Consider the following 27,960-nt stretch of genomic DNA (forward strand, 5'->3'; position numbering starts at 1 on the left):
TGTTTCATGAGTAAGCAACTATGACAAGAGTTGCGGTTCAATGAATACTTTCATCTTAGATGATTAACAAGTTAAAATTACTAATGTTCAATCACAGTTATATAATATCAACCTTCTACTTAGTTAACTCGTTTTTAATAACAAATAAATTTATCAATTTATCATCAAAAATAATACATAAATTACTAATTTGTACATCATAAATGGATATGTTCCTATGAAAAATATTTTCTGAATAATTCATAACATTAAAATTCTATACTATTTATAAGCGATAAAGTTCTTTCATGTTCTTCTTGACAGTTTTTTTTTCTTTCTTTAATAACCGGTAACAATGATACACATATATGTGCACACATCACTATTATATTGGATACAAGTTGAAATCAAAATAGATTTTTCATTTCAACCACAACCACAACAACAACATTACTACTTATAATCATTGATATTCTCTATCAACTACTAATGTTAATCATGTGAATATAATAATCATAGTATACTATGCAATATGATAGAAAATGAATAATTTCATTTTTAAAAGAAAAATATACATTTGATAGAATCAAAAAAACAAAGTGTATATAGAGATTATCATACATTAAGTGAATAATTTATTAAGTAAATGTAGTTAGATGTGTAATTCGAAACAAGATTTCTAATTTATAATCAATATCATACTAAAAATGTTTACTCAATACTTAGTTTATTTGAAATTAACAAGTGTAACCTTGGCAACATATATATATATATATATATATATATATATATATATATATATATATATATATATATATATATATATATATATATATATATATATATAAGTAGATTATTTTCACTGATTTATAGATTTTGTGACCATTCAAGATTATTTAGCTAAGGTGTAGTAATAAAGCTAAAACGGTTATGAAATATGATCATAAATCTCCCAATGATATATATGTATAGTACCAGTTTAATAATGTACTGTAAAACATTTAAAAGAACCGAACAATTCAATGTTATTGAGATGAACGTTAATAGATAAAATAAAACGTTATTAAAGATGTAATTAGTAGTAAGTAACCTATTTTTGCTGATATTCATCTAAAACTAACATTGATCATCAGTGAATAGTAACTAATGTTTTATTGCATGTTTAGGGAAAAATAAAATAACACTTTGGCATTATAAAAGTTGTATACGCTCTGTATCTTCCTTTAAGTTTTGAGTTATATATTCTGTTTCTAATTCCACGAATTCATTATTTCTTCTCGATTCACACTATTTGTATTTATTCTATTTTACTACTAATAATATCGTTAATAATTCTGTTATTTTTGCCTTTGTAATGATAATTTTATTTCTCTGTGATACTGTGATATGACAACATGAAACAATATACATTGAAATTAAGCTTTACATTACATATGACTGACTGGCTGACTAAAAAAACCCAGTGTTTGATATTAAAATTCGCTTGGTATTGTTCGTTTGAATCTTCCCATGAATGTTTAGGACTACAAGTGATAAGTCTCTTATTGATATATGTGCTTACTGTGCGTATTACATTCCTAAATATCAATGGGAAGATTCAAACAAACAATACCAAGTGAATTTGAACTTTACCCCACTGCACAGACAGTTTGCTACCGGGACTCAGTAGCTGATTGCATAACGTGATGGCGTTTGAAGTGAACGGCACCGGGTTCGAGTGCTGGAATGAACATCAATTCAGAGATGCCAGTACATTCAGCTGACGAGCCTCAAACAGGACGAAATCCGCGTCCTGAATTCCACTGCTAGCCACTATCCATCTTTGCATGTAGTGTTTAATAACCTTTGCCACAAAGTATTCGACTGTTTCCTTTCAAAGTAAATACATAAATATTTTTTCTTTAATTTAGAAAAACAGAAATGAAAGTAAATTCACGTTTTACTTTCTTATGTTCATTATACATATGTGTAATAGAGATACTTGATTCATTATTGTTAATTAATTTTATTGAAAATTCTAATATAACTTTAAGGTGACTCTCTTTGTTCTATTAATTATAATCATAGAAATCTAGTTATATCAGTATGTATTATAAATCATAGTTGACATATCTTTCATTTGATATTTAATAAAAGATATTTCTTAAGTCTAATATTTAAATTATCAAAATGGTTATAAACATGAAATAATAATAGTAATAATAGATTGCCATTGATTTCATGGAATGTATTCTATTCTATATATAAACTGAATAAAACCACAAGTGAATATTGGGTAGTTGAGCTGTCTTTCAGATTGTTGTGTATTTATTGATGTATATATAGTGATAGTTAATTAATCAATAATTCGTAAGTATAGATTGATATCGTAAATGAATCAATGGAAGTCTAACATTGATCTATTCATGATGTCAATTTATACTCAACAATCTCCAAAACCCTTTACTAATAGTTCACAAGTATTTTAATTTAATATTTTGTGTTACCAAAAGCACTAAACCAAATTAAGATAAAAATACTGATGAAATCTAAAGAGTATTGAACAGTACGTTTTATTCTACTTTGAAACTTGTGAATAATAAATGCTCATAATGTTTAGATCTTCCAATTTGTATGATGTATTCAGTTCAGGTCACTCAGCTGAACTTCAGTGATTTACCTAACCATATTTGTAGTAAGAGATATTTTATCGATTATCTAGTGATTTCACCAATTACTTACATCTAAAAATATAGACCAATGGATTTTGACTAAGTAGTCTGAAAGCATTGTGTTTGTTAAGAAACATTCAGATAAACGATTACATCATGTTCAAGGTAAGATTTCCACAATGCTAAAGATTAATGAATTAGAAAAATAGCGAATTCATAAGAACTATATATAGCATGAAAGTTCATGGTGAATACTTATCTACAAGGAAATTTAAAAACACAACAAAACTAGTACATTTATTAATAATATAAACAAACCGATGGGTATTTAGGCTTTTTATACTTAAATGAATTAAAAATCATTAAAAGATGAGTAATATTGGTCAACTTAATTACATTACTTTATTTAAGATGTCTGCAGCTATGAGCAGTATCAAACATTTCTAGGATTGATGCTGAAGTTATATAGATGTTTCATGGTCTTATGGTTGAAACAGTTACATTCCAGTTACATTTGTTTATTACTGAAACTATACCAGATGGTCTCTTTAGGTAGAGGAGATTAAAACTTGAAGAATTGATCTGACGAATTTTTAAACAAAAATACTGAAGATTTTTAGAGTTATTCCTGTGCTGTATGATCTAGATAGTTTTATTGATATCTAAGTGCAATATATAAAACAATGGGTAGTGATTATGATTCATTTATCAAATTTTAACTTGTCAATCATCTAAAATGAAAGTGTTCATTAAACCTCAACTCTCGTCATAGTTACTTACTCAGGAAACATCTCAAATTTCAAAAAACAAATATATTTGCACCCCAGATGAACAAGCTACCACAGTCAGTAGATCCACAAAACTGTTATATAAGTATTAATAAATAAGAATCGTAAGAATATCAAATCAAGAAATCTATTCCCGATTCCTTGACCTCCACCACCCAGTATGTTTCCTCATTAAAGCTTACAACTGATTGACAGTTAACAGAAACATATTACACATTGTGTGATTTTTGATAGAAGCAGAAAATTCATTTGAAATATTGGTCATACGTAAATTAATAACCACTTGATCCACGACTTTTATTGCATTGATCTCGTCAACAACAAATATTTCAAATTTGATATAACCTACAAGTTCGTGTTCATTCAGCGAAGAACAGAAATTTAAATACTGGGAACAACATGAAATGAAAATAGTGATTCCTGTTATTGACATAAGTGTATCAGGTAGAGAAGGAGATCATCCATATCCACTGAATTTGTAGCTAATATTTTGATCATACATCTTGAACATCATCCAATTATTTCAAAATGCCATTGACATTATTTTAACCAAATTTTGTCATTTCTTTGTAAATCAGACTTGGTTTATCAAGTGCCGCGTCTAATTTTTCGAACGAAATGTAGTCAGAATTGTACAAAGTAAGCGTTCATTTTCAGTTATTTATAAAAACAAATAAGTGATAAACTGGAGATACTTTACCGCCACACATCCCGCATCAAAGGAAATCATGAACTAACAAAGCATATTCATGTTGAATTTTCAAACAACAGCCAATTTCAAAGTGCATTTATTGAGCAGTAAATTTCATAACCACTTTTGCGTTGGTGAATAATAAATTCTCAGAATAAAGTAAGAAAACAAATGTTTTTCTTTGTATTAATCACAGATATTTATCTCTCATTTATTTAAATAACATTAAGTAGTGGATCGATAAATCGATAATTTAGATTACAATATAAAACCGTTGATTACCTAATGCAAATTTTCGCATAGAAATTAAAAAAAGTAAAAGTAGGTAGTTATAAAAGCCGTTTTGTCTTGTAGTAAAAAAAATAAATCTATTTCATGGTGTTTGACTATTGGGTTACTTCATCTGAACAATGTTTATAAACTTTGAAATGAATTAAGTTAAAGGTCTATATACTTCAAAATTGAAGTTATAGTTCGATCAATGTTGGGCCATCAATGAAAGCCTGAAAGCATTAGATGGCCGTTTCGTCCTAGTATGGGGCTCCTCGGCAGTGCTCATCCGCGACCCCGCACGCAGGATCGGGACCCAAGACCTTTAGTATCGCGCATGAACATTCAACCTCTAGAGGTGACATCTAACTGTGTTAGTGTCTAACTTCAACCACTACATGATATTACGTGATCATCTTCCATGGCCACTGGTTTGTAACTGTCTCACACTCGACACCGACTAACTCCAATTATCAGGGCGTCTCACTAGAACTGTGAGAATTACCTCTCGAAGCTAGTCACTAGTGGGCACATGATAATTATCAGTATTGGGTTTTAGAGATTGTTGAGTTTTGATTGGGATCATTAATCAGTCAATGTTAGACCACCATTAAAAACATAAAAGCACTGAATGCGCACTGTTGAGCAGTCCCATGCTATGACGAAACGGCCATCCAGTGCTTCCAGGTTTTCAATAATGGTCTAATATTGATTGATTTATGGTCTCAATCAAAGGTTAACAATCCCTGAAACCCTATAATGATCGATTAAAATGTTAATCTGCAGGTGTTTAACATCAAATCACATCGATAATTCTATCACTTTCATGCTAACTGATAAATGTATTTTATGCAAAATATCAACAAGATCATCATTCTTTTAGAGATTGCGAAACACTTCAGTCAAATATAATTGACTTAATAGAAAAACAAATTGAATCATTACTTTTGAAAACTATGAAATCATAATATAAAATTCTCAAATATCATGAATCAGGAAAGAAAATGTCATCAGCATATTTTTATATCGTTTGCGTTCTAATCGATTATTATTTTCTTTTATGATTGTTATTGAAAATATCGATTTCGAAAAAAACGGATTTTGTCACGAATCAGTGTTAAGTATAAAAAAACATTTAAGAAATCAGGGAACACGTTATAGTCGCTTTGTTTGACTTTATGATTTCCAGTCAGTGCTTTTTTGCTGAATTATGGCACTTTGCGCTTTTACCTGTGTACTACGTGGTGAGTGAGATTTAAAAGGGACCAGTAAATCTCGGTCAAATGGATTAGGTGTTGTGTTCACCACATGAGAAGTAAGACATGGAATCTATTCTTCATGATGAAACCATCTTGGAGCTTCAAGCAGAATGAAACTGACTGTTTAGTGCCTACATGTTTCGATTGTCAGCATGTGATGAAGACTTTTATGAAAATGAATTATCCATCAAAATTCACCCAACGAAACCTATTAAATACTTAAAATGAAGTGACTTGTTTATAATATATAAACTAATTCAAGTCAGATTTTAATTAAGAAATTTGAATTCAATCGAAGCGGTTTTGTGATTAATTGTTTAGTTCATGGATGGTATTCGTCATCTATTGATCTTAGATATTGTAAAAACTTGTGATGAATACTTCTTAGAAATGAAACCAACTTCCAGGAAAGCCTCTCCACCGAATTATAGCGGTCGGTTTATTAGTGACTTAACTCGAGAAGTTGCTCCTTGCAAACTTTGAGAATGTCAGAAATGAAATGAAAATGTCAGAATTCAGCTGTTAAAATGACTTAAGAAACGCAAAAGAAGTGGTTAGTGTTGGTGTCACCGCATCATGAAAAGCCTTCTTTAAATTTATACATATGGTCTAAAGATTCGACTCAATAGCAATATAAATGAAAAAAACTTATGTACAGAAGAGGCTTTCGCTATTCATCAGTTCAAGTCTAACCCTTGTGTACAAAAGCAGTATGTTCAGTCCCTCCATCGAGAGTGAAATCCTGACAGCAAAATGTAGTGAAGGAGAACACAGTTGAGAACAACCGATTATATATAGCACAAAATTACAGAGTTACTTGGTAAGATAGAAAAACCGTACTTCAATACTTCATTTGCATAATGTTCAGTAATTGTCTCAGACTTGGTTGTTCCTGCATTTCCATACAAATTGGTTTCTTTTCCCGTTCTTCCCTCTTCGATGTTTTCAACCTTCTGCTGCCAAACATTTTATTCCTAACTAGCGTTCCATGCTACTTATGTCAACAAAAGTAGAACACATCACTAAAAGATTATTGTATTAACTACAGTAAATTACCTGTTACTAAGTAACAAATACTGAATGAAAGAATATTATGTTGATTGTCATTTTGAAGTGCTATATTTCATTTCCAACTGATGGTAATTACATTTTTCAAAATAATTTTTTTGGCCGAGTCAAATTTGTATTATCAGTGAATTCATAATGTAAAATGTATAAATACAGTGAGCGATTGAAATCTTATGTCTATTACAAATTACTCAGTACGCAAATATGTAATGTAATAATTCATTGTTTATAGTAAATAAAGGACATTACAATACACATATTGAAAACAGATGATTAGTTCATATCAGGTTATAATAATGGTTAATATCTATTAATTACCTTATATCTTCCAACTAGGTTTCCAGTATTTTGTTTTAAAAATAAATAATTGATTATTTTACTCATTTGATTAGATAATGTAAAGTACATTTCTATGGACTCATTTAACGACTACATAATTTTATTGTTCAAGAATACAGTTTCTTAGATAGGGTCTTCTTATTGAATAAATAAATTTGAAGGATTGAGACAGTTTTATAATATAACTTTTTGTTCTTGGTCATTCATTTGTTCATAAGAGTAAGACTTTCTAACTAATTTTCTTGATATAAACTAAAAATATTGTAAACATTTAGGTTCATAGTATATTTTACGTGCTTAATCTACATAGATTGTAATTAATTTCATTAAAATAGAGATAAATAAATTTGGAAAACATTTGGTTACATTGTGGTGTGAGCTACTTAGATCTACATAAGTAGTATATAACGATGGTCAGACATAGAAGATCGACAGGGAAAGAACGGGAACGAAGAACAATTGGTATGAAAATGAATGAACATTGAAATCTGAGATGATAGACTGATATTTACAAAAGGAACAGTCAAGTTTGAGACAATTGATTGATATTTTGTAAATTAACTATTTACTGTATGGTTCTCAGATTTTAGTGAGATATTCTGTCATTTTGTCCTCACCTGTGTTTACCTTCACTACGACATATCACTAGTATATACGGTCTGCATAATACTAACGTAATTAAATGTGCATATATCTTTGTTGACTTCATGGTAGGATACTATTTCTTCCGACGTTGTCTAGTTGATGTATCATTAACATCGTTGAGGCCGATGGTCAGAACAATCACCAAATGGGAAATCTGATATTGTTTCTGCTTCTCAAACTGTACCATTTCCCTCACACAAATTATAACTGTGATAACTAGGGAAGCAGTGAACATAAACTTCTACAAATAATGAAAATAAGTTTATGATTTTAAAAAATGTAGGTCACTCGTACAAAACTCATGTGGTTAGCTCAGATATTCACTATATATGCTTAAATTCACACTAATAAGCACACCTTATGATTAAATAAAAATAATAACATTATTTTGATGTTCACTTAAACTAACAATCGGAAGTTTTCAAACCACAACTATAATCTCAGCTTATTAATAATGATCTTTCATTTAGTCTTAGATAAAAATATATCGTGAAATATGCTACTAACAATTAAAAAGTTTCATTTAAATGATAAACCAATCTAAGATGGACCACCAGTAAAAACTTTGAGCCTGGAACGGCCGTTGCATTTTGATATGCACATCCACCACACTACAAATAAATATCGGACCCAAAACATTCGACCTGAATCGCAAACACCCAGTCTTTAGACCATTGGCTTAGCATCCAACTTGGGTGAACCCATGACAATTATCATGTACAGACTAATGACTAGATTCCAGATGACATTTACAGATCTCTAGTGAGAACCTGTGACCAGTGAAACTAGACCGTGTCGGATGTGAGGTAGTTCCCATTAAAGACAATTGGAGATGGGCACGCCGTATCACTGATCGATTCAAGTTAGATATTAACACCGTTGGATGCCGGCTCGGCAGTCTGGAGGTTAACGGCTTGCGTGTGGTACTAAAGGTCCTGGGTCCGATCCCCATATGCAATGTGGTAGGTGTGCACTGCTGAGGAGTCTCATACCAGAATGAAATGAACGTTAACTATTATCAGGTTTACAATCATAACCAAACTCAGATTGCTTTGTGACTTCAATGAAATTCAGCAATCTCCACAACTTTCTATTCACAGAAAAGTATTGCCTTTCCACAAACATTTCGGTGATGGTAACAGTATTGGGAAGTTTCACGTTGCTAAAAATAACATAAATTTAATCAGTTTGGTGTAAACTGTTTTTGATTTGACCGGTAACCTTGAGAGTGAATTGTGATCACGAATAAAACTTTAATTGTTGGCCTTTCTGTATGTAGATTCTAAAATAATTTACATAAACCATTTACCTTAGGCCATGTCACCATGTATCCATTCATTGAAATAAAACTTACAATTGATAAAATGCATAAGTAAAAAATGATCGACGAAAATTTGTAAACACTTATTGATAAGCAATGGTTTAGGCGTTTAATTCACGGAGAAATCAACCTATTGAGCAACACAATATAATAATTTGTTACTAATAAGCTTACTTGACAATTAAAAAATCATTGATAACTATCTGCTTGTTAGTTTATATGCACTAAGAAGTGGTTTTGGACATACCGGGAAAAAGAATTACAGTCACTGAAAGATGAGAGAACGAACGTATTGCTTCTGCATGCGAAGTTCAAACCTGAATTGGTGAATTTACAATACTTCAGCAGTTTAAGAGTTTTTGATACGGCCTCCGTTTGATCAAATCTTTTTGACTGTGTGGATTATTTTAAGGGGTGATTCCTTGCTCCAACCTCTTACATTGGGAATGTTAATCTGAGAACTAATTTCAATCAGAATGCAAGCTGATAAATCTATATCACATTTAACTAGAATTGTTATTCAATCAGTTTAAACTATTTTTAGTTTGTCATCTACTCAATAAATGAGGTGTCCGCAATTACAGATTCTATTAGGTGATAAATTTAATGGATTATTGTCGACTAATTGATTATCAACTAAGTAATACTATTCTGGAAATTATCAAGTTTTCAGATAATCTGAATCAATTGATTTAATTTAGCTACATACTACTACAAAATAGGTAACAGTAGATAATTCTACAATATTGGAAACGCATAATCACATAAAAGATTTATCTCAGAACCTATAGTGCACATCGTGAGTATAATGTATTTAGACCATCAAGTCAGCTTTTGATGGTTAACATTTCAAATTTCAATAAACTGAATATATTACTTGACCGTTAACCAATGCAGTCAGTGATATTTTCTTTATCACTAACCAAGTTGAACTTAGCTTAATGCAACCTTTTTAATGAAAAATCAGATATTCCTTTTAAAGTCACATACTAATGAATACGTAGGTATATGTTACTCAGATATTCCACACTAGAAAGGAATACCTATTATTTGATACTTAATTTTCATTGATTGTTTGGATACAGTAGATTCATGATTTTCAAATTTATTTTTGTTGCTAATCCAGATTTATAGATTTTATCACTATCTAGTTATAACAAACATGATGAAATCTTACATAATCATGAGTATTATTAAGCCTAGATATTACAGAACAATATTTTTTTAAAAGAAACATTTATCAGAACATACTTTATGTTTCATTATTTTCATCTGAATATACCAATTATTATAACGTCATATTAACTTTATACTAACCCTATAAAATCATCCAAATGTTTAGATTCAATTCTCAAAACTTATCAGTTTTGATCAGGTATGCTTAGTTGATTTCCGAAGCAAATTAATTGAACACGTTTTCTAGTTAGTTAGAAAATTATTATAAAAGTAAAACAAACGTATTCAAGCATAAAATCAGTTTAATGCAGACTACAGACTACTCATTCAACTACATTAGGCTAAATCAGCCTAAATTAATTAAACTCGGATAGGTTGTAATAAGTTGATGTTGATAACGAATCACTATTCTCAATAGGTTATGCAATATATAAATCCTTTTGAGAAAATTAATTCAATCTCGAGAATATTAACATGGGAACTAAATTGACTTACTAGGTAACATAAGTACTTATACACCATTCTTATTATTCATCTATAGCACTTTCAAAATAAGCAGTTCATAAAATTATGCGGGCTCATTAATATTTCTCAATTATTTAGTAAAAGTATGTTCATTGATTAAAATATTCTATACAACTTCCGAAAAGTGGATTATAAGTGCAATCTTTTTTATGGCGTTTCGTTCTCTCAGTTGGATGGTTTGGTCTTGGAGCTTTCATCGTTCTTCTGAACGACATCAGCAGCACGAACTTCAGATAGAAGTAAAGTGTTCGGATTTCTCCATATGCGTTTCACAGCTTGTTTTGTACACCTCGACGTTGATTGGTTCTTATTAACCTTAAATTTGTCATTGTTTACTTCTTTGTTTCGGTTGTGTCTTCCATTGGTTTGATTTTTGTTCCTATGTTTGTGCAGAATTTTCCTGATTGGTTGACAAATTGGATCGATTTCAATGTTCTTGTCGATCGCTGATTGACCTGAGTGCTAGGCTTCTAAAAATTCTCTGTTTTTGAAATTTTCTCTGTCCAAGATTTCCACATTTTCCCAATCGAATGAGTGTCCGCAGTTGTCCACTTTACTTCTATCTGAAGTTTGTGCTGATGATGTCGTTCAGAAGAACGATGAAAGCTCCACGACCAAACCATCCAGCTCGGAGAACAAAACTCCATCAAAATCATGCACCTGAGCTACAAATCTTTTCCACCATCTCATAAATGCAATCCTTATTCTTCTAAATATTTAAGTCACGTTTAGTTAATGAGTATCTAGTAGAACCAAACATTCCTCCTGAATTCTGTTACTAGCCTCTACTAAAACTACTTGTAACTGAATAGTAATATCAACACAATCGGCTCAGGATACCAAAATGCTAAAAGCGACCGATGGATTCCAGTGTTTATTAAGAACAATGATAAGACCTAATTAATAACAAAGTAGGAAAAGGCTAGAATACATCTATCAGTTATCTATCATCCTTTTCTTAATTTTTCTATCTTATATATTGAAAAAACTTCTTCGAGTGTTCAAGGTTAGATCCTGATAATTTGTTTCAGATTCTACATCAGGTTCAAAATGGACTAAACAACTCATACTATCTTCAGTTGGAAAATATTATACGTAAAATAGAAATTTATGACTTCACTACTAAAATAATATCATCTCTTTCGTCTCTAGTGTATTCCCAGTTAATGGGTGCTTTCGACCAAGCTATATAATAACATTTTCTACTATTCATCTATTCATTATTCACTCTTTTTAAAATACTCTCAGTATTTTTAAAACTATTTCCTGTTCGAGCTAAAACTGGGTCTTTAAAATAGATATCTATTAAAGCAGTTATAATGTGTAAGACAATCTATAAACCATTTAAATCTTAATATTCAAACTAAACGATATTATCTTCTAGACTTTTGTCTATAACTCTAGTTATGCAAATCAATTGGTAACTAGGAGACTTTACGTATGTTCTAAGTTGAATGATTCACTTGTTCTGGTTATTTTCATTACCATGTAATTCTAATTCTAATAGTTAAGAATGAAGAAGAAAATAGAACTTTTATATATTTAATTAAATAAGTCAATAATCTAATTCATTTTCATTATTGTAATACAACTGCTTATTCATCATTTAATTACTATGTTTAGTTAAAAAAATTAAATCTTTAATGAGAATTATAATCATGACATATTCTATAAAACTCTATTTATTTATTTATTGAATCATTTGAGTCATTCAATATGACATTGATGCTGTTTTAATCTGTAGAACGACTAAAAAGTCAGTTTGAAATCATAAATCATTTCTTAAAATCATTTGATCAACATGGATTGAAAAAAGTAAAATTATGTATAGATATACATTCATTTGGTGTTGTTTGCTTATATCTTCTTATTGTTATTTAGGACTGTAATTGATCAATCTCTTGTTGGCATATGTGTAACCTGAGCGAAATGCCTCGATATTGCTTTATGTCACAAGCTTTATAAGCAAAGATGGATAGTGGTTAGTGGTGGTATCCAGAACACGCGTTTTGTCCTATTTGTGACTCGTCAGTTAAGTGTACTTGTATTCCAGAGTTGATGTTTACTTCGTAACTCGAACTCGGTACCGTTTGTTGTAAACGCTATCGCGTTATCCACTTAGTTAGAGTCCAGATGGTCATTCTCTTGTGTAATGGGGTAAAGTTCAGATTCACTTGGTATTGTTTGCTTGTACCTTCCCATTGTTGTTTAGGACTGAGATAGCGTTCGAAACGAACGGTACTAGGTTCGAGTCCCGAAGTGAACATTAACTCTAGGATGCAGGCACATCCAGCTGATGAGTATCAAATAGGACGAAACGCGCATCTTGGATTTCACTACTAGCCACTATCCGTCTTTGCTTATATGTATAGATATTTACAGATACTTTATTTTTCTACGTTTCATAAGACGACGGACGTGTAAAGTCAATAAAATTTCATAACTGCTGGTGAGATATTACACTTTTGTGATAATTTGCATCACACCATATTTTAGAAGTTATTAAAGAAAAGTAATCTTATCTCTTGTGGAAAATCAAATTTTGTAGTTGCTTAGTGCCCAATTGGAATAATTCAGTAAGAAGTTCAACAATACGTCAGCGTGGAATTGTTTAACATCAAGATTGTAATTGTCCCATGTTTGGTTGAACTGAATAACAAGATTAGGATTAATTTAACAATCTCACAAGTAGAACACAAATTCTATGATAGGATATAACTATTTACCATAAAGTACAAACGAAAAGTGTCCACGAATATTAACGAAATAGCAAAACTTTAACACAAAGCTGAAAATACCCATGCCAAAATTCACACAATAACATGTTGTACGCGCTAAAAACGTATAAAACTACTTCTTCAATATGCAGCCGGTATAAAAAAAACCAGTGCAAATTTAATATATGCTGATTAATTCATTTTCTGATTGTTAAATCATCTTTTATTTTTGAAAACAATGATGGATGTTCTTGAAATTAATCGCATTCTCTTTTCAAGCATATTTTTCGTCATTGCTCTTAAATTTGTTGTAACCCATTTGATATGTTTATGTTACCGATGGTATCTTTGGTCTACTTTACGAGATACCTTTAAAGAGACTTTAGATTTGTTAATGTTTTACAAGTGTCAACGAGTATATATAAATTATAAAGAGATTATCAGAGTGAATTTTCATTTTTCCATATTCTATTGTGGCTTTAATCATGAAAAGGTAAGTAATCAATTCAGAAGATAACTAATGAATAGATTCATGGTTTTTTTAATCTATAAGTTACATTGACAAGTATATTTCATTACGTATCACAAATTTATGATTCCTAACAGTCAATGATGTGAAATTTCAATTCAATTTAAATATTTGACTACTTTTAGTAGTAAGGTTAAAAACGAAAAACAAAATAACTTGTTGGTAATAATCGTTAATTATAATATAATCAGAATGATTCCTATTCGATCAATCCATTAAAAAGTGGTTTCTCGAAGGTAACTATTTATGATCAACTAATATTAGACTGCACACGGTATAATTACGTAAATTCTGTCTGGTATATCTCAGAATGAAACAGTTAATATATTCAACATGAGAAATGATATCAGATAGATTTCTTAAAAAACTCAAAAAGAAATCATGAGTCAATTGAAGCTAGACCACCATGAAAAACCTGGAAGCGCTTGACGGCCGCTTCGTTCTTGTACGGTACTCCTCAGCAGTGCGCATTCACGATCCCGCCCCTCGCGAGATTTGAACCCAAGACCTGTCAGTCTTGCGCGTGAGCGTCTAACCGTTAGACAAAGGTTAATGGTAATGTTTGACTTCAACCAATCCACGAAATTAAGCCACCGTGCATCATTTTCTTCAATGATTCCAGGTTTTCCATAGTGACCTAGCTTCAATTGACTCATGATTTCAACTATTGAAGTTACTAAAATCTCCACAAAACCCCTTCCGTCAAAAAGAAATCTTAACACAGTCAAATATCACAGATTGAAATCATGAGTCAGTCGAAGCTAGACCGCCACTGAAAACCTGGAAGCAGTGCACATCCACAAACCCAGGACCTATTGGTTTCGCGCGCGAGCACTTAACCATTAGATCACTAAGCCGGCACCCATTGGTGTTAATGTCTAACCTCAACCAAATCTCCACAAACCCCTTCTGATAATTATCAAATATGCTTGTTAGTGATTTTATCAAGCTTATAAATATTCTATTAATATGTTGAAATAACTTAACCCATTTTGTAATCCATTTTTATTAGAATCTTATTACATAATCTCTCATTAGAATCAAAATTTATTATTTAACGAATTGTTTCGTAATATGAAACTAATTTCATTCATTAGCCTAATCAGTAATTTCATTAATTTATGTCCATTTAAGGTGTGTTTGTGTATATGTGTGCGTTTACTTATATATATACATGACAGTATTATAATCATTTTCAATTTGATTTATATTTATATTCTATAATACAACGTATATAACAATCATTGTCTCAAATTTCATAATCTCCATCGAGTTTTACATAAAACATACGTAATTGTGTTATATTAATCATTAAAAATTAAAATTAAAATTATATTTGAAATTAAAAAAAAACCAAGAAAAAACAAGAAAAAAAAACAAGAAAGTTTCCTAAGATTGATAATAAGTTTTAATTTCACTAACTACGGATTAGTTCAGTTATAGAAAGTTTTCTATGAATTTTAAAATTTTATACACATAGTTCACTTTTGTCATTTTGAAAAGAGTAAGAACAAAGATTCGAACAAAATAGTATGAATTCACTTTTATTTCATAGATTCTCGTCAGCTGCTTAAAACCTGTGACATTTAAAATCGTAATGACATAATGGGTTTAAATTACATGAGAGGTTTGGTTGAATGTCATATTGAAGACATAATCGTATAGTGTAGCAAGGGTGTAAGTAAAATTAATAGACTGAATGGGAAGCAAAATCCAACTCAAACGTTCGCGTCATGTCTTCTGGATAGTGGGACGGATGACCGATAAACTGACGGTCTAATCACCTACTCGACCGACACCCTCAAATTGACTACGAACTTCACAAAGAAACACAGCACAATTACTACTGGATGGAAAAACGACCAAAAATTGACAAAAGTGGTGTATGTAATTTACGGGGTTGCTCCTCAAAGGGCAAACTCAAACTGGTTGCAAAAACAGCTATTCTAGCCCAGGTAGTTGTGCCATGCTTTGATGTGGACTGTTTTCCTCCAAACGGCCTACTAGGCTTTACCAACTTGTTTGGCTGGAAGGGGCGAAGGGGCAATAGACTGAATACTGTAAATATATACCTTATATGAAAGAACACTCTACAACACTGATTGTGACAACAGTTCAAACGGCCAGAAACAAGTGATTACGTAATGAGTAAACGTAGATAGGGCTATAGTGAGTAGAGCTCAGTTGAAAGATCCGCGTGGTGCGGGATCGCGGATGCGCACTGCTGGGGAGTCCCATACTAGGACGAAACGGCCGTCCAGTGCTTCCAGGTTTTCAATGGTGGTCTAGCTTCAACTGACTCATGATTTCAATCTGTGAAATTTCTAAAATCTCCACAAAACCCATTCTGAAAGATTATTAATTTGAAAGATAGTTGAAATAAAACTCAATGATGTAATAAATGCAGGAAACAGTTTAAAGAAAAATAAAAAAAAACCATTTTCAAGATGCAACGAAGGAATATTTGTCACCAAGTCAAGGAAAAGTTATTAACCATCTCCTTTTGAACACATAAGTCAGGTTTTTGACACTTGATGGCAATTTCACTTCATATTAATTTTTCATTTTATATAATGAAATATAGAATGTGTTTGCATAATCTGATCGACTATTGAACACTTGGTCTTATGTTAAGAAGATGTCATTTCTTTTTTTAAAAAAACACTCTTATTATCCTTGGACCATAATAACGAATCATACTACACGATATATGTCATCTCTGTAATGAGACAATAGTCATTTTTCTTTTGTTATTCAATAGATTTCTATCATTAGATGAAATACTTTACCCCGGTTGTATTGTAGTGAGGGAGAACACAGATGAGGACAACCGAATCATATTTAGCAAGACACTATGGAGTTATTTGATAAAATAGAAAAACCATACTGTAATACCCAATCTGCAAAATGGTCATTAATTGTCTCGGACTTCATTGTTCTTGCATTTCTATACTAGTTGCTTTCTATTCGCGTTCTTTTTTCCTTGATCTTCCCAATCTTCTGCTGCCAGACATTACAATTCTGACTCGCGTTATATATTACTTATGTCGAAATAAGTAGCACGCACCACGGCATCATAAAATTAATGAATATTTCATTGACAAGTTTTAATATTTGATGATAATTCTCATGTTGGTTTATAATATTATATGGTCTCTGAAAATGTTAATCGAGAAGAAATATATTCAAACCGAATGAGTTCTTCATCTATAATTAAATGTTTATAATATTTTGGCAGTAATGATCAATTAACGAATGAAATAAAGAAAATGGAAAGTTTAAATTAATTTCAAAGCAATGACTATAGTATTTTTAACTATTAGTGAATGAGTGCTCCTCGACTAGATCCATTCAAGTTTTTTTTGAATCACAGTCTTACTTTGTTTAAGAATATAAAATATGTAGTTGATTAGTTTTATTCCGAAGTTTAAACCATACTTTATCACATGATAAATGAGTAGAAGGCCTAAGTGTTTTTAATTAATTCCTCCTGTAGCCCTTTTAGAGTTACAACCAGTCCCATACTCGGATAAAGGAGTACGACTGCAGATGTGGTTAGCAACGCACCCTGCTGAAAATAACTCTGCTAAGAAAACGCTTAACAGAAAAATTCATTTAAAACATTTAAACTCTGGTCTGAGACTTGTAGGATTTTTATTTAGAAGAATTATGATGCATCATGTTAAAATCACCAGGTTTAATGTCTCTTCTAACAACTAACGCGATAATTAACATTGTTACATGTAATGACTGTACAATGTGAGAGATTGCGAGGACCAGCCAAACAGCTGCCGAATTGAGGAGATATAACCTGACAGTGTTCGGAATATGTGGAATTTATTAGACATAAGCTGGATAGAAAAAAATAATTTCAGGTGAGTCACTTGTACTCTGGTTGTGAATAAAAAAATCCCTGCCACACGAAAGGAGTCGCAAATTTCTACCGAAATGAGGAAATGCAGCCTGGAGTTGCTTGCGGTCAGTGAAACACATTGAACGCAGGTTGGACAACAACGACTAGCTTCAAAAGAGCTTCTGTTATACTCCGGCAATGAAGAAGAAAATGCCCCACATACACAAGGAGTTGCAGTGACGCTGTCCAAACAAGAACAAAATACACTTATAGGATGGGAATCTCATGGACCAAGGAACATCAAAGCCTCCTTTAAAACAAAGAAAGAGGGCATTTCAATGAACATCATCCAATGCTATGCGCCTACCAACGACTAAAATGAAGACGCTAAAGATTAATTCTACAATAGGCTGCAGTCAATCATAGAGAAGTGCCCAACAAAGGACCTGACCATTCTGATACTTACTTACTTACTTACGCCTGTTACTCCTCGTGAATGAGCATAGGCCGCTCACCAGCATTCGTCATCCAACCCTGTCCCGGGCAATCCTTTCCAGCTTCTTCCAGTTGTTATTCATCTTTTCCATATCTGCTTCTATTTCCCGAAGTAATGTGTTCTTAGGCCTTCCGCTTTTCCGCTTCCCTTCAGGATTCCAAGTTATGGCTTGCCTTGTGATGCAGTTTGATGATTTGCGTAATGTATGTCCTATCCATTTCCATCGTCTTTTCCTAATTTCTTCTTCAGCTTGAAGCTGGTTTGTTCTCTCCCACAAAGGGCTGTTGCTGATGGTATCCGGCCAATGGATGTTGAGTATCTTGCGTAGACAGATATTTATAAATACTTGTAACCTCTTGATGATGGTTGTCGTAGTTCTCCAAGTTTCAGCTCCGTACAGCAAAACTGTCGTGACGTTCGTATTGAAGATTGTGACTTGGATATTGCTTGAAAGTTGTTTTGAGTTCCATATGTTCTTCAACTGTGGGAATGCTGTCCTTGCTTTGCCAATCCTCGCCTTTACGTCTGCATCTGAACCTCCTTGTTCATCGATTATGCTTCCCAGGTATGTGAAGGATTCTACATCTTCCAGAGTTTCACCATCAAGAGTGATTGGATTGCTGTTCTCCGTGTTGAATTTGAGGACCTTGGTTTTCCCCTTGTGTATGCTGAGGCCTACTGATGCAGAGACTGCTGCTACACTGGCTGTCTTCATCTGCATTTGTTCGTGTGTACGCGATAGGAGAGCTAGGTCATCTGCGAAGTCCAAATCGTCTAATTGATTCTGAGCTGTCCATTGTATCCTGTGTTTTCCCTCAGATGCCGAGGTCTCCATAATCCAGTCGACCACCAAAAGAAAGAGGAAGGGAGAGAGTAGACAGCCTTGTCTGACTCCGGTCCTTACTTGGAATACATTTGTCAGCTGTCCTCCATGCACGACGTTGCACTGTAGTCCGTCGTATGAGTTCTGGATAATATTGACAATCTTCTCAGGAACTCCGTAGTGTCGAAGAAGTTTCCATAACGTTCTCCTATCTACACTGTCAAATGCCTTTTCATAATCAATGAATTTGATGTGTAGTGATGAGTTCCACTCAACTTACTGTTCGACGATGATCCGTAGTGTTGTAATTTGGTCTGCGCACGACCGATCCTTACGGAATCCAGCTTGTTGATCTCGAAGTTGGGCGTCTACTGCATCTTTCATCCGATTCAGCAAAAATATGTTAAAGACTTTTCCTGGTATTGACAGTAGTGTAATGCCTCTGTAATTTTCACATTTGCTCAGATCTCCTTTCTTTGGAATCTTTATGAGGTGTCCTTCTTTCCAGTCCATCGGCATTTGTTCTTCCTCCTAAATCTTCCGTAATAGAACGTGAAGCATGGTTGCCGTTATTCCTATATCTGACTTCATTGCTTTAGCTGTCATACTTCTAGGTCTTACTGTTTTCCCGCTCTTGATTTGTCTGATGGCCATTCTGATTTCTTCCGTCGTTGGTGGATTGACGTCTGTAGGGAGATCTGTATGCGCTGCTTCGATGTCCGGTGGATTCATTGGAGCCGGCCTATTCAGGAGTTCCTCGAAGTATTCTATCCATCTGTTCCGCTGTTGTTGAATCTCAGTGATTGGCCTGCCTTCTTTGTCTCTGGTTTACTATATTTCCCTGCTAGTTTCTTCGTTGTATCGTAAAGTTGTTTCGTATTTCCTTCCCTTGCAGCTTTTTTCGCCGTCGTTGCTAGTTGTTCCACGTATTTCCTCTTGTCGGCTCTAATGCTTTTCTTCACTTGCTTGTTTGCTTATATGTATTCAGCTTGTGCTTGGACTTTCTCTGCTCGTGTTCGGCTGTTGTTAATTACTGCCTTCTTGTTCTTCCTTTCTTCGATCTTGTCCAGTGTTTCTATAGAGATCCATTCCTTATGATGGTGCTTCTTCTTTAGGCCCAGAACCTCTTGACACATTGAAGTCAATGCTTCTTTGATGCCCTTCCAGTTGTCCTCCATAGTAGTTTCTTCTCCTTTCAGTAGATCTTGTAAGGCTTGGAAACTATTGTTGAGAGCTATCTTGAATTCATTGAGTTTGTCAGTATCTCGAAGGAAGGCTGTATTGAACCTTTGTAGTGCTGTTTGTCAAGTTATCCAGTTTTTCTTTAGCTTCAGTTTTAAATTGGCTACAACTAGGTGGTGATCTGAAGCTACGTCAGCACCTCTCCTGGTTCTCACATCTTCCATTGTCCTTCGGAATTTTTTGTTGATGCAAATATGATCTATTTGGTTCTCTGTAGTGTGGTCCGGTGAGATCCATGTAGCCTTGTGTATACGCTTGTGTGGAAATATTGTGCCTCCTATGACCAATTTGTTGAATGCACACAGATTTGCAAATCTTTCTCCATTTTCGTTTCTCTCTCCCAGTCCATGTCGTCCTATGATATCTTCATATCCGGTGTTGTCTATTCCAACTTTGCCATTTAGATCACCCATCAGAATGGTGAGGTCCTTTCTTGGGCACTTCTCTATGATTGACTGCAGCCGCTTGTAGAATTGATCTTTGATGTCGTCATTGCTATCATTGGTGGGTGCATAACATTGGATAATATTCATTGTGATCCCCTCCTTCTTTGTTTTGAATGATGCTTTGATGATTCTGGATCCGTGAGATTCTCATCCCACAAGTGCATTTCGTGCTACTTTGGACAGCATTAGAGCAACTCCCTGAGTGTGTGAAGCACTTTCCTCTTCGTGACCGGAATATATTAACATTTCACCCGTATTTAGCCTTTGTTGTCCAGCTTGGGTCCAACGGGTTTCGCTGATTCCCAGTACTGCCGAATTGTATCTCCTCATTTCCGTTGCTATTTGACTGGTCTTCCCGGTCTCCCACATTGTTCGGACGTTCCATGTACCTATAAAAAATTTTGCTCTGGTGGATGGGGACGCTAACCTCATGCCCAACCCTCCTCCATTACCCGGGCTCAGGACCGGCAGTAACTCTGGAAGAGCTATAGGCGGAGTTGACCATTCCGATGGAAGACCTAAATGCCAAGGTTGGAATGGACAACACCGGATATGAAGACACCATGGGAGACACGGACTGTGAGAAAGGAACGAAAATGGTGAGAGATTTGCAAACCTATGTGTCTTCACTAAACTGGTCATAAGTGGCACTATATTCCCACATAAACGCTTTCGCGTAGTCAATGAAGTTGATGTAGAGCGATGAATTCCATTCAATCGATTGTTCCACAATGATCCGTAGAGTTGCGATTTGGTCTGTACACGGCCGATTTTTACGGAATCCAGCCTGTTGGTCTTGAATTCTGACGTCTACGGATACCTTCATTCTGTTTGACAATACCCTGTTGAAGACTCTTCCTTTTATTGAGAGATGAGTGATGCCCCAATAGTTATCACAGTTGCTGAGATCGCCTTTCTTCGGTATTTTGATCAGAAGTTCTTCTTTCCAGTCTGTTGGTACTTGTTATTCATCCCAAATCTTGCTGAAGAGAATGTTGAATATCTTTGCAGTTACTGCTACATCTGCTTTCAGTGCCTGTGCTGGAATGTTGTCTGGTCATGCTGCTTTGCCACTCTTGATTTGTCTGGTAGCCATGCTAATCTCTTCAATTGTTGGTGGGCCAACATCGATTGGGAGGTCTGTGGGTGCTGCTTCGTTGTTGGGTGGGTTCAGTGAAGCTGGTCGATTCAAGAGTTCTTTGAAGTGTTCTACCCACCTGTTTCGTTGTTCTGCAATGTTGGTGATTACATTGCTTTCCTTGATTTTCACTAGTCGTTCTCGTTTACGGTGATTTCCGGACAGTTTCTTTGTTGTGTCATACAATTGTCTCATGTTTCCTTCTCTTGTAGCCTTTTCCGCCGTCATTGCTAGATATTCCGCATATTTCCATTTGTCAGTTCTGATGCTCCTCTTCACTTGCTTGTTTACTTCTATGTACTCAGCCTGTGCCTTGGCTTTTTCTGCTCTTGTTCGGATGGTATTGATTGCTGCATTCTTGTTCCTTCTTTCTTGGATCATATCCAGTGAATCAACAGTGATCCATTCTATGTGATGGTGCTTCTTGTGGCCCAGAACCTCATGACACGTCGAAGTGATTGTCTCTTTTATCTCTTTCCAAATGCTCTCCATAGTAGTTTCCTCCCTATTGAGTAGATCGTGAAAGGCCTGGAACCTATTTCCTCAAAATCTGAGAACCATACATTAAATACTTTATTTGCAAAATAACCATCAGTTGTATCACACTTTGTTCTTCCTTCGTTTCCATACCAATCACTCTCAGTTCCTGTTGTTTTCTCTTCGATCTCCTCAAGCTTCGGCCGCCAGGCATTCCTCTTTCGATTCGTGATACATACAACTTATATATGTAGACTTCAGTAGCACATACCACACATCCATAATAATAACAATATCAATAAGTTCTGGAAATTAAAACAGAATATACACCGGTCTATAAGCATTATCGGGTTGATACAATGAATCACGGTAATAGTACAAAGAGAAAGTACATTAACTGAATAGATATAATTCAAAACTTTTCCATGACCTATAATTTAGGGTGAAATTGTTAATAATAGTTAAGTATGAAATAAATACAAAAGTTATTATCAGAGGTGACATCGTTTTAGAGTATGACATCAGTGACAGAACATATACGACATTAATAACTGTTATTATATCGATAGAGTTTTCTTCACTGAGCAAAATGGTAATATGTGATTATCATAATCAAATACACAAGGAAAGTGGAATAATTAATTGTAAAGCCATGAGCTTATTGAAATGTCAGATATTACATTTTGGCCAAATTAAACAGTCTAACCATGAATAAATTCAGCTTGGTTTTTCTCATCAATTTTATGTTCTTTACTCAATAGTAACTGTTTTTGTTACTAAGGTTGTCGTGCGTCAAAATTGTACGACTTTCTTGAAAAACACTATCATTATGCAATTCAGATCTAGTTATAATTTTCATAATAACATTTATAACACTTTTAAAAAAATGAAAATAGAGATCAGTCAGCCAAAAGATCGATGTAATAAGTTCCAAATATCTTTTTTTATTGTTCTTAATGCACTGATTTAATGTAATTTTTCTTTAAATAGTTAGTCAGTCTATGTAACATTATGAAAAAAACAAACAAACAATAATTGGCATATTTCAAATATAACCCGACCAATTCGTTACACATGTTTATACTAGCGTAAAAGTATAAACTATCATTATGGGCATTTTTTAAGCAGTCTTATTTAGGGGCGTTTAAACATTTTATATTTTTATAGACACATAATCAAACTATGCTATGATTATTGCTTAAATTATTTATAAGGCAGTGACAAAAGAAAGAAACGTTTTGGTAGATCGTATATACAACAACAATTAAGCGTTTCTCCAGATGATCGCGTAAATTGTCCCATAATTTTTTCAGCTATTCGAATAGATAGTGAATGTAAAATGAATATATTACACCTGTAACTGTAAGTTACAAATAAGTGTTCAACAAAATGGATTGCATTACTGAACGTTGAGAATAATGTTTTTAGTATATTGTATAAAATTAAAACGTGTTTAGGCTTCTTACTCTCGCCCTGGAGTAAGACAAGGCTGCTTACTCTTTCTTTTTCTCTTTCTTCTAGTGCTTGATTGGATTGGATATAAAAGAAAGCTTTCATGAGACTAGATGATTGGGACTTCGCAAATGATTTGGCTTTTCTATCCCAAACACATCAACAAATACAGGTTACGACAAATAGTGTAGCAGCAGCCTCAGCATTAGTAAGTCTCAACATACATAGAAGAAAAGGCAAGATACTCAAATACAACACGGAGAACGCCAACCCAATCATACTTGATGGAGAAACTCTGGAAGATGTGGAGAGTTTCACTTATCTGGATAGCATCGTCGATAAACAAGGAAAATATGATGCAGATGTGAAGACAAGAAATGGAAAAGCAAGCATACCATCCATACAGTTAAACAAAATATGGAACTCAATACGACTGTCTGCTAACCAACATCAAAGTCACAATCTTCAATACGAACGTCAACACAGTTCTACTGTATGGAGCTGAAACGTGGAAAACTACCACAACCATCATCAAGAAGGTACGAATATTTATGAACAATTGGTTACACAAAATACTCAATGTTCGTTGACCGAATACCATTAGTAATAACCTACTATAGGAGAGAACAAACCAACTTCCATGTGAAGAGCAAATTAGGAAAACACGTTAAAAGTGATGGATAAGACATGGATTGCGGAAATCATCAAACAATATCACGGGGCAATCTCTGACTTGAATCATGAAGGGAAACGGTAAAGAGGAACATTGCGCCGGGAATCGGAAGCATACATACAAAGGATGAATTACGAATTGAAATAACTGGAAAGTATTGACCAGGAGAGGGATGGATTAAGAATGCTTGTGGTCGGCACATGCTCCTCCATGATGGTTGACGGGTTTAATTATTTAAATACTACGTGTTTAATTCATAAGATTATTTGTACCACCTAGATAATTATAATAAGTAGCTGTACGACTACATTTATACATTTTGTACATTATTTAAGGAAAGGGAATCAATATAAATTTAGGGATCCAGAAGAGCAAATAATAATCCTTCACTTACATTTACATTTATTATGATTCAATGAAACAAATGATGTTAGTTGGAATAAAATGTAAACCGTTAAAACATCATCTAGTCTCTTTGAAATATTTAAAAGTATAATAAACATATTGCTAAATCTAACTAGACATTTTAACTAGTTTAATCTCAGGATGTTTATGTTACCTCTCGTATATTTCATAAGTAACAACTCCGTTCGAAAAACGCTAACATTTTGATTTCAAGTGATTAAAAGTAGTAGATAAAACTTCTTGAACTTAGACTTAAAGCAATTTGATACTTGACAACACATTGGATTTAAAATATTATCACCTAGTGTCATGTTCAGTGTTCATTAGCAACTAGAACTTGACAACATGACAATGGTTACTATAAATTAATAAATTACTATCTGTAGCACTATTATACTCTTTTGTTTATATTTTCTTAAAATTCATGGATAAATAATCAATTTTTGAATAAAAAAACTATTGAGTTTTATTTGTGAAATCAATCAAAAAATCTTAATAAAAAAAAATTGTTGTTTTTTATTTCACAAATAATCGATTATTTTATGGATAATCATGAACTGGAACCTTCTTTGTGAATATTTAGATCTTGTTTATAGAATAAATTAGCATATAGTATATTAGTGATTATGCACAGTAATCTGTTATCATAGAATAAGTCAACATTTGTTGTTAATGTATATATATACATTTGAAAGGTCAATTCGTTCTTTGGCATTTATGTTAATTTGGCAATATACATATTTCAAATACCTAGTAACTATTTATTAGATTAGTAGAAGAAACTGAATGACTATATTTTAAATTATCAATGAATTAGGAAACAATCATAAATCAATTTGTATAATTTCTTATTCTTTACTTATTGGAAAAAGGTTAAAAGTTATCTAGAAATTAGATAACGTGGAAACTAGGTAATTAACTGAATTTGTGATTATTGATTTCGATGATATAGAACGATAGTTTAATGATTACATCTATTGTGATCAGTTGATAGGTCCTGGGTTCGAATCTTGTGGAGCGCGATCATGGATGCGTACTGCTGAGGAGTTCCATACTAGGATGGAATGGCCGTCCAGTGCTTCCAGGTTTTCCATGGTGGTCTAGCTTCAACTGACTCATCAATTCAACTGTAAAATTATTACAGTCTCCACAAAACCTCTCTCTGAATTTAAATAAGTTAGGAGAATTTAATGTGAACTTTTTCTATGAAAGATTAGATTTATTTATCATGAAAATAAAATTGCGCAAAAGTTTTATGTTTCAAAATATTGCTGAGAATTTGACATCTAATATATAATAAAGTTCAAGTAGGGCATGTTTTTCTCTCGAAATGAGAGTTTATTAGTTCAACTGCTCATGATGCTATGACAATACCAGAAGTATCACAATAGGACTTAGAATCTTTCTTTATTGTTCAGAAAGAATGAAAAATAGTGTCATACTGGAGCGAATCCAGGAAGATCTGTAACCTTTGGAACTATTCTACGAGATTTTTCATCTGTATTTATATTGTATAATTATTAGGTAACTGGATTATTATGTTTCTACATTCCATGTATTATCAATTTTCTTGAAATTCATTAACTCATACTACACGTTTTACATTTCTTTGGATTGTTGCTGCAAAATTATTAAGCCTTTGTTCCATTATCTACTATTTATAGCTTGACTGTGTAAAGTACTATTCCTAAATTGGATGTTTAATAGTTTATTAATTATTGTGCATGAATGTATGAGTATTTAAAGCTTACGATACATAAAAGCTTTTCTGCTTGCTATATTCTCTTATCCCATTCAATAAGGAAATAGAAGAAGAACATATGTATATCATCTTGACTGAAGCTTAAGGCTAATCGCTATCATTCAAAGTATATCAATGATCAAAGTACAGGATGTTAGTTTATAGATAAGACAACATACTCGATGTAGAGAATTATAACAAAGATTTTTATTGGTAAAGCTAATTTATTAAAACTGACAAAGGTACAATCATAACAAAAGGTAATAGACAACACTTTTTTCACTAAATCTGGTCGATAGTAACCATGTTTCTGAACAATACATTAAAGAGAATTTTATTGTGTTTCATGACATTTTTCTATAGTGGTTCAAACTTGTTTACTGCACTGAACTAAGTTCATCAATATTCAAACCAATGATTTGTTAAAGTGGATTCAGTAGACGATTTTACCCATTTTCACTTGTTTTGATTCAAATTGTAATGTTCTGAATTATTACACTGATGATATTTTGAATTAGTTTAAATTAGTGTTAGTTAGCATATATATATACTTAGTGAATAACTTCAATATAGCCATTATATCCTGTGTTTCTATGGGATAGATTGAATATGACTGGCAGCAGAATCCAGGACTCTAAGTTAATCTTTATTGTTATTATAATTATTATATTTTCTACTATTGAGGTGTATCCTATTTATTTCGACAGATATAAGTAGTATGCTACACCGATAAGAAGCGGAATTCTTGTTAAAAGAAGGTCGAGAAAAATGGAGTAAAGAAAACAAGTAGGAGAACACAAAGAAATTGAAAATTGGAAGAATCATGATGGATGTGAAGGATAATTGATGGACGATTTTCAAATGAAGTTTTTAATGCATAGTTTTCAAATTTTACGAAAGAACTCTGTAATTTTGTGATAAACAACTAATTACTTTTCCCCACCTAAGCGTTTGTTCACCACATTACCACATCCATGCTTATACTATTGAGATACAAGTAAATGACACACCAATGTTATTCAATAAATATTTCGAAGTGTTTAGTGTTTTTTATATAAGTATTGGTATAATTATATGTATTAAAACATGAAAAGGATCTATTTTGAGAATAACGGCTCAATTCTACGACGCCCCAAACAAGCGTAGTCAATCAACGCAAAGAATCTACATATGGAAACCAGCCTCTTTATTTTTCTGTGAAGTTATTAGGTACAACAGTTATTTTTCTAAACATTTCAATAAAAATCAGTAACCGA

At 33.0% G+C, this 27,960-nt stretch overlaps 2 protein-coding genes across 2 annotated transcripts; one reads left to right on the top strand and one right to left on the bottom strand.

Annotated features, from left to right (window-relative positions):
• Positions 1–850: 850 nt before the first annotated feature.
• LAMC1_32 (Laminin subunit gamma-1) lies at positions 851–27,960 on the top strand. Its single transcript, XM_051215721.1, has 4 exons — positions 851–1,060; positions 3,997–4,268; positions 23,955–24,424; positions 27,412–27,960. The coding sequence occupies exon 3, from the start codon at positions 23,989–23,991 to the stop codon at positions 24,388–24,390; it is 402 nt and encodes a 133-aa protein (XP_051066252.1). The 5' UTR covers positions 851–1,060; positions 3,997–4,268; positions 23,955–23,988; the 3' UTR covers positions 24,391–24,424; positions 27,412–27,960.
• On the bottom strand, positions 21,876–22,448 carry MS3_00007446 (uncharacterized protein; the record flags this gene model as incomplete). The annotated part of the gene is made up of 1 exon (XM_012943245.3): positions 21,876–22,448. The coding sequence occupies one exon, from the start codon at positions 22,446–22,448 to the stop codon at positions 21,876–21,878; it is 573 nt and encodes a 190-aa protein (XP_012798699.2).

This window comes from Schistosoma haematobium, chromosome 4, assembly GCF_000699445.3.
Source record: "Schistosoma haematobium chromosome 4, whole genome shotgun sequence".
Taxonomy (NCBI): Eukaryota; Metazoa; Platyhelminthes; class Trematoda; order Strigeidida; family Schistosomatidae; genus Schistosoma; species Schistosoma haematobium.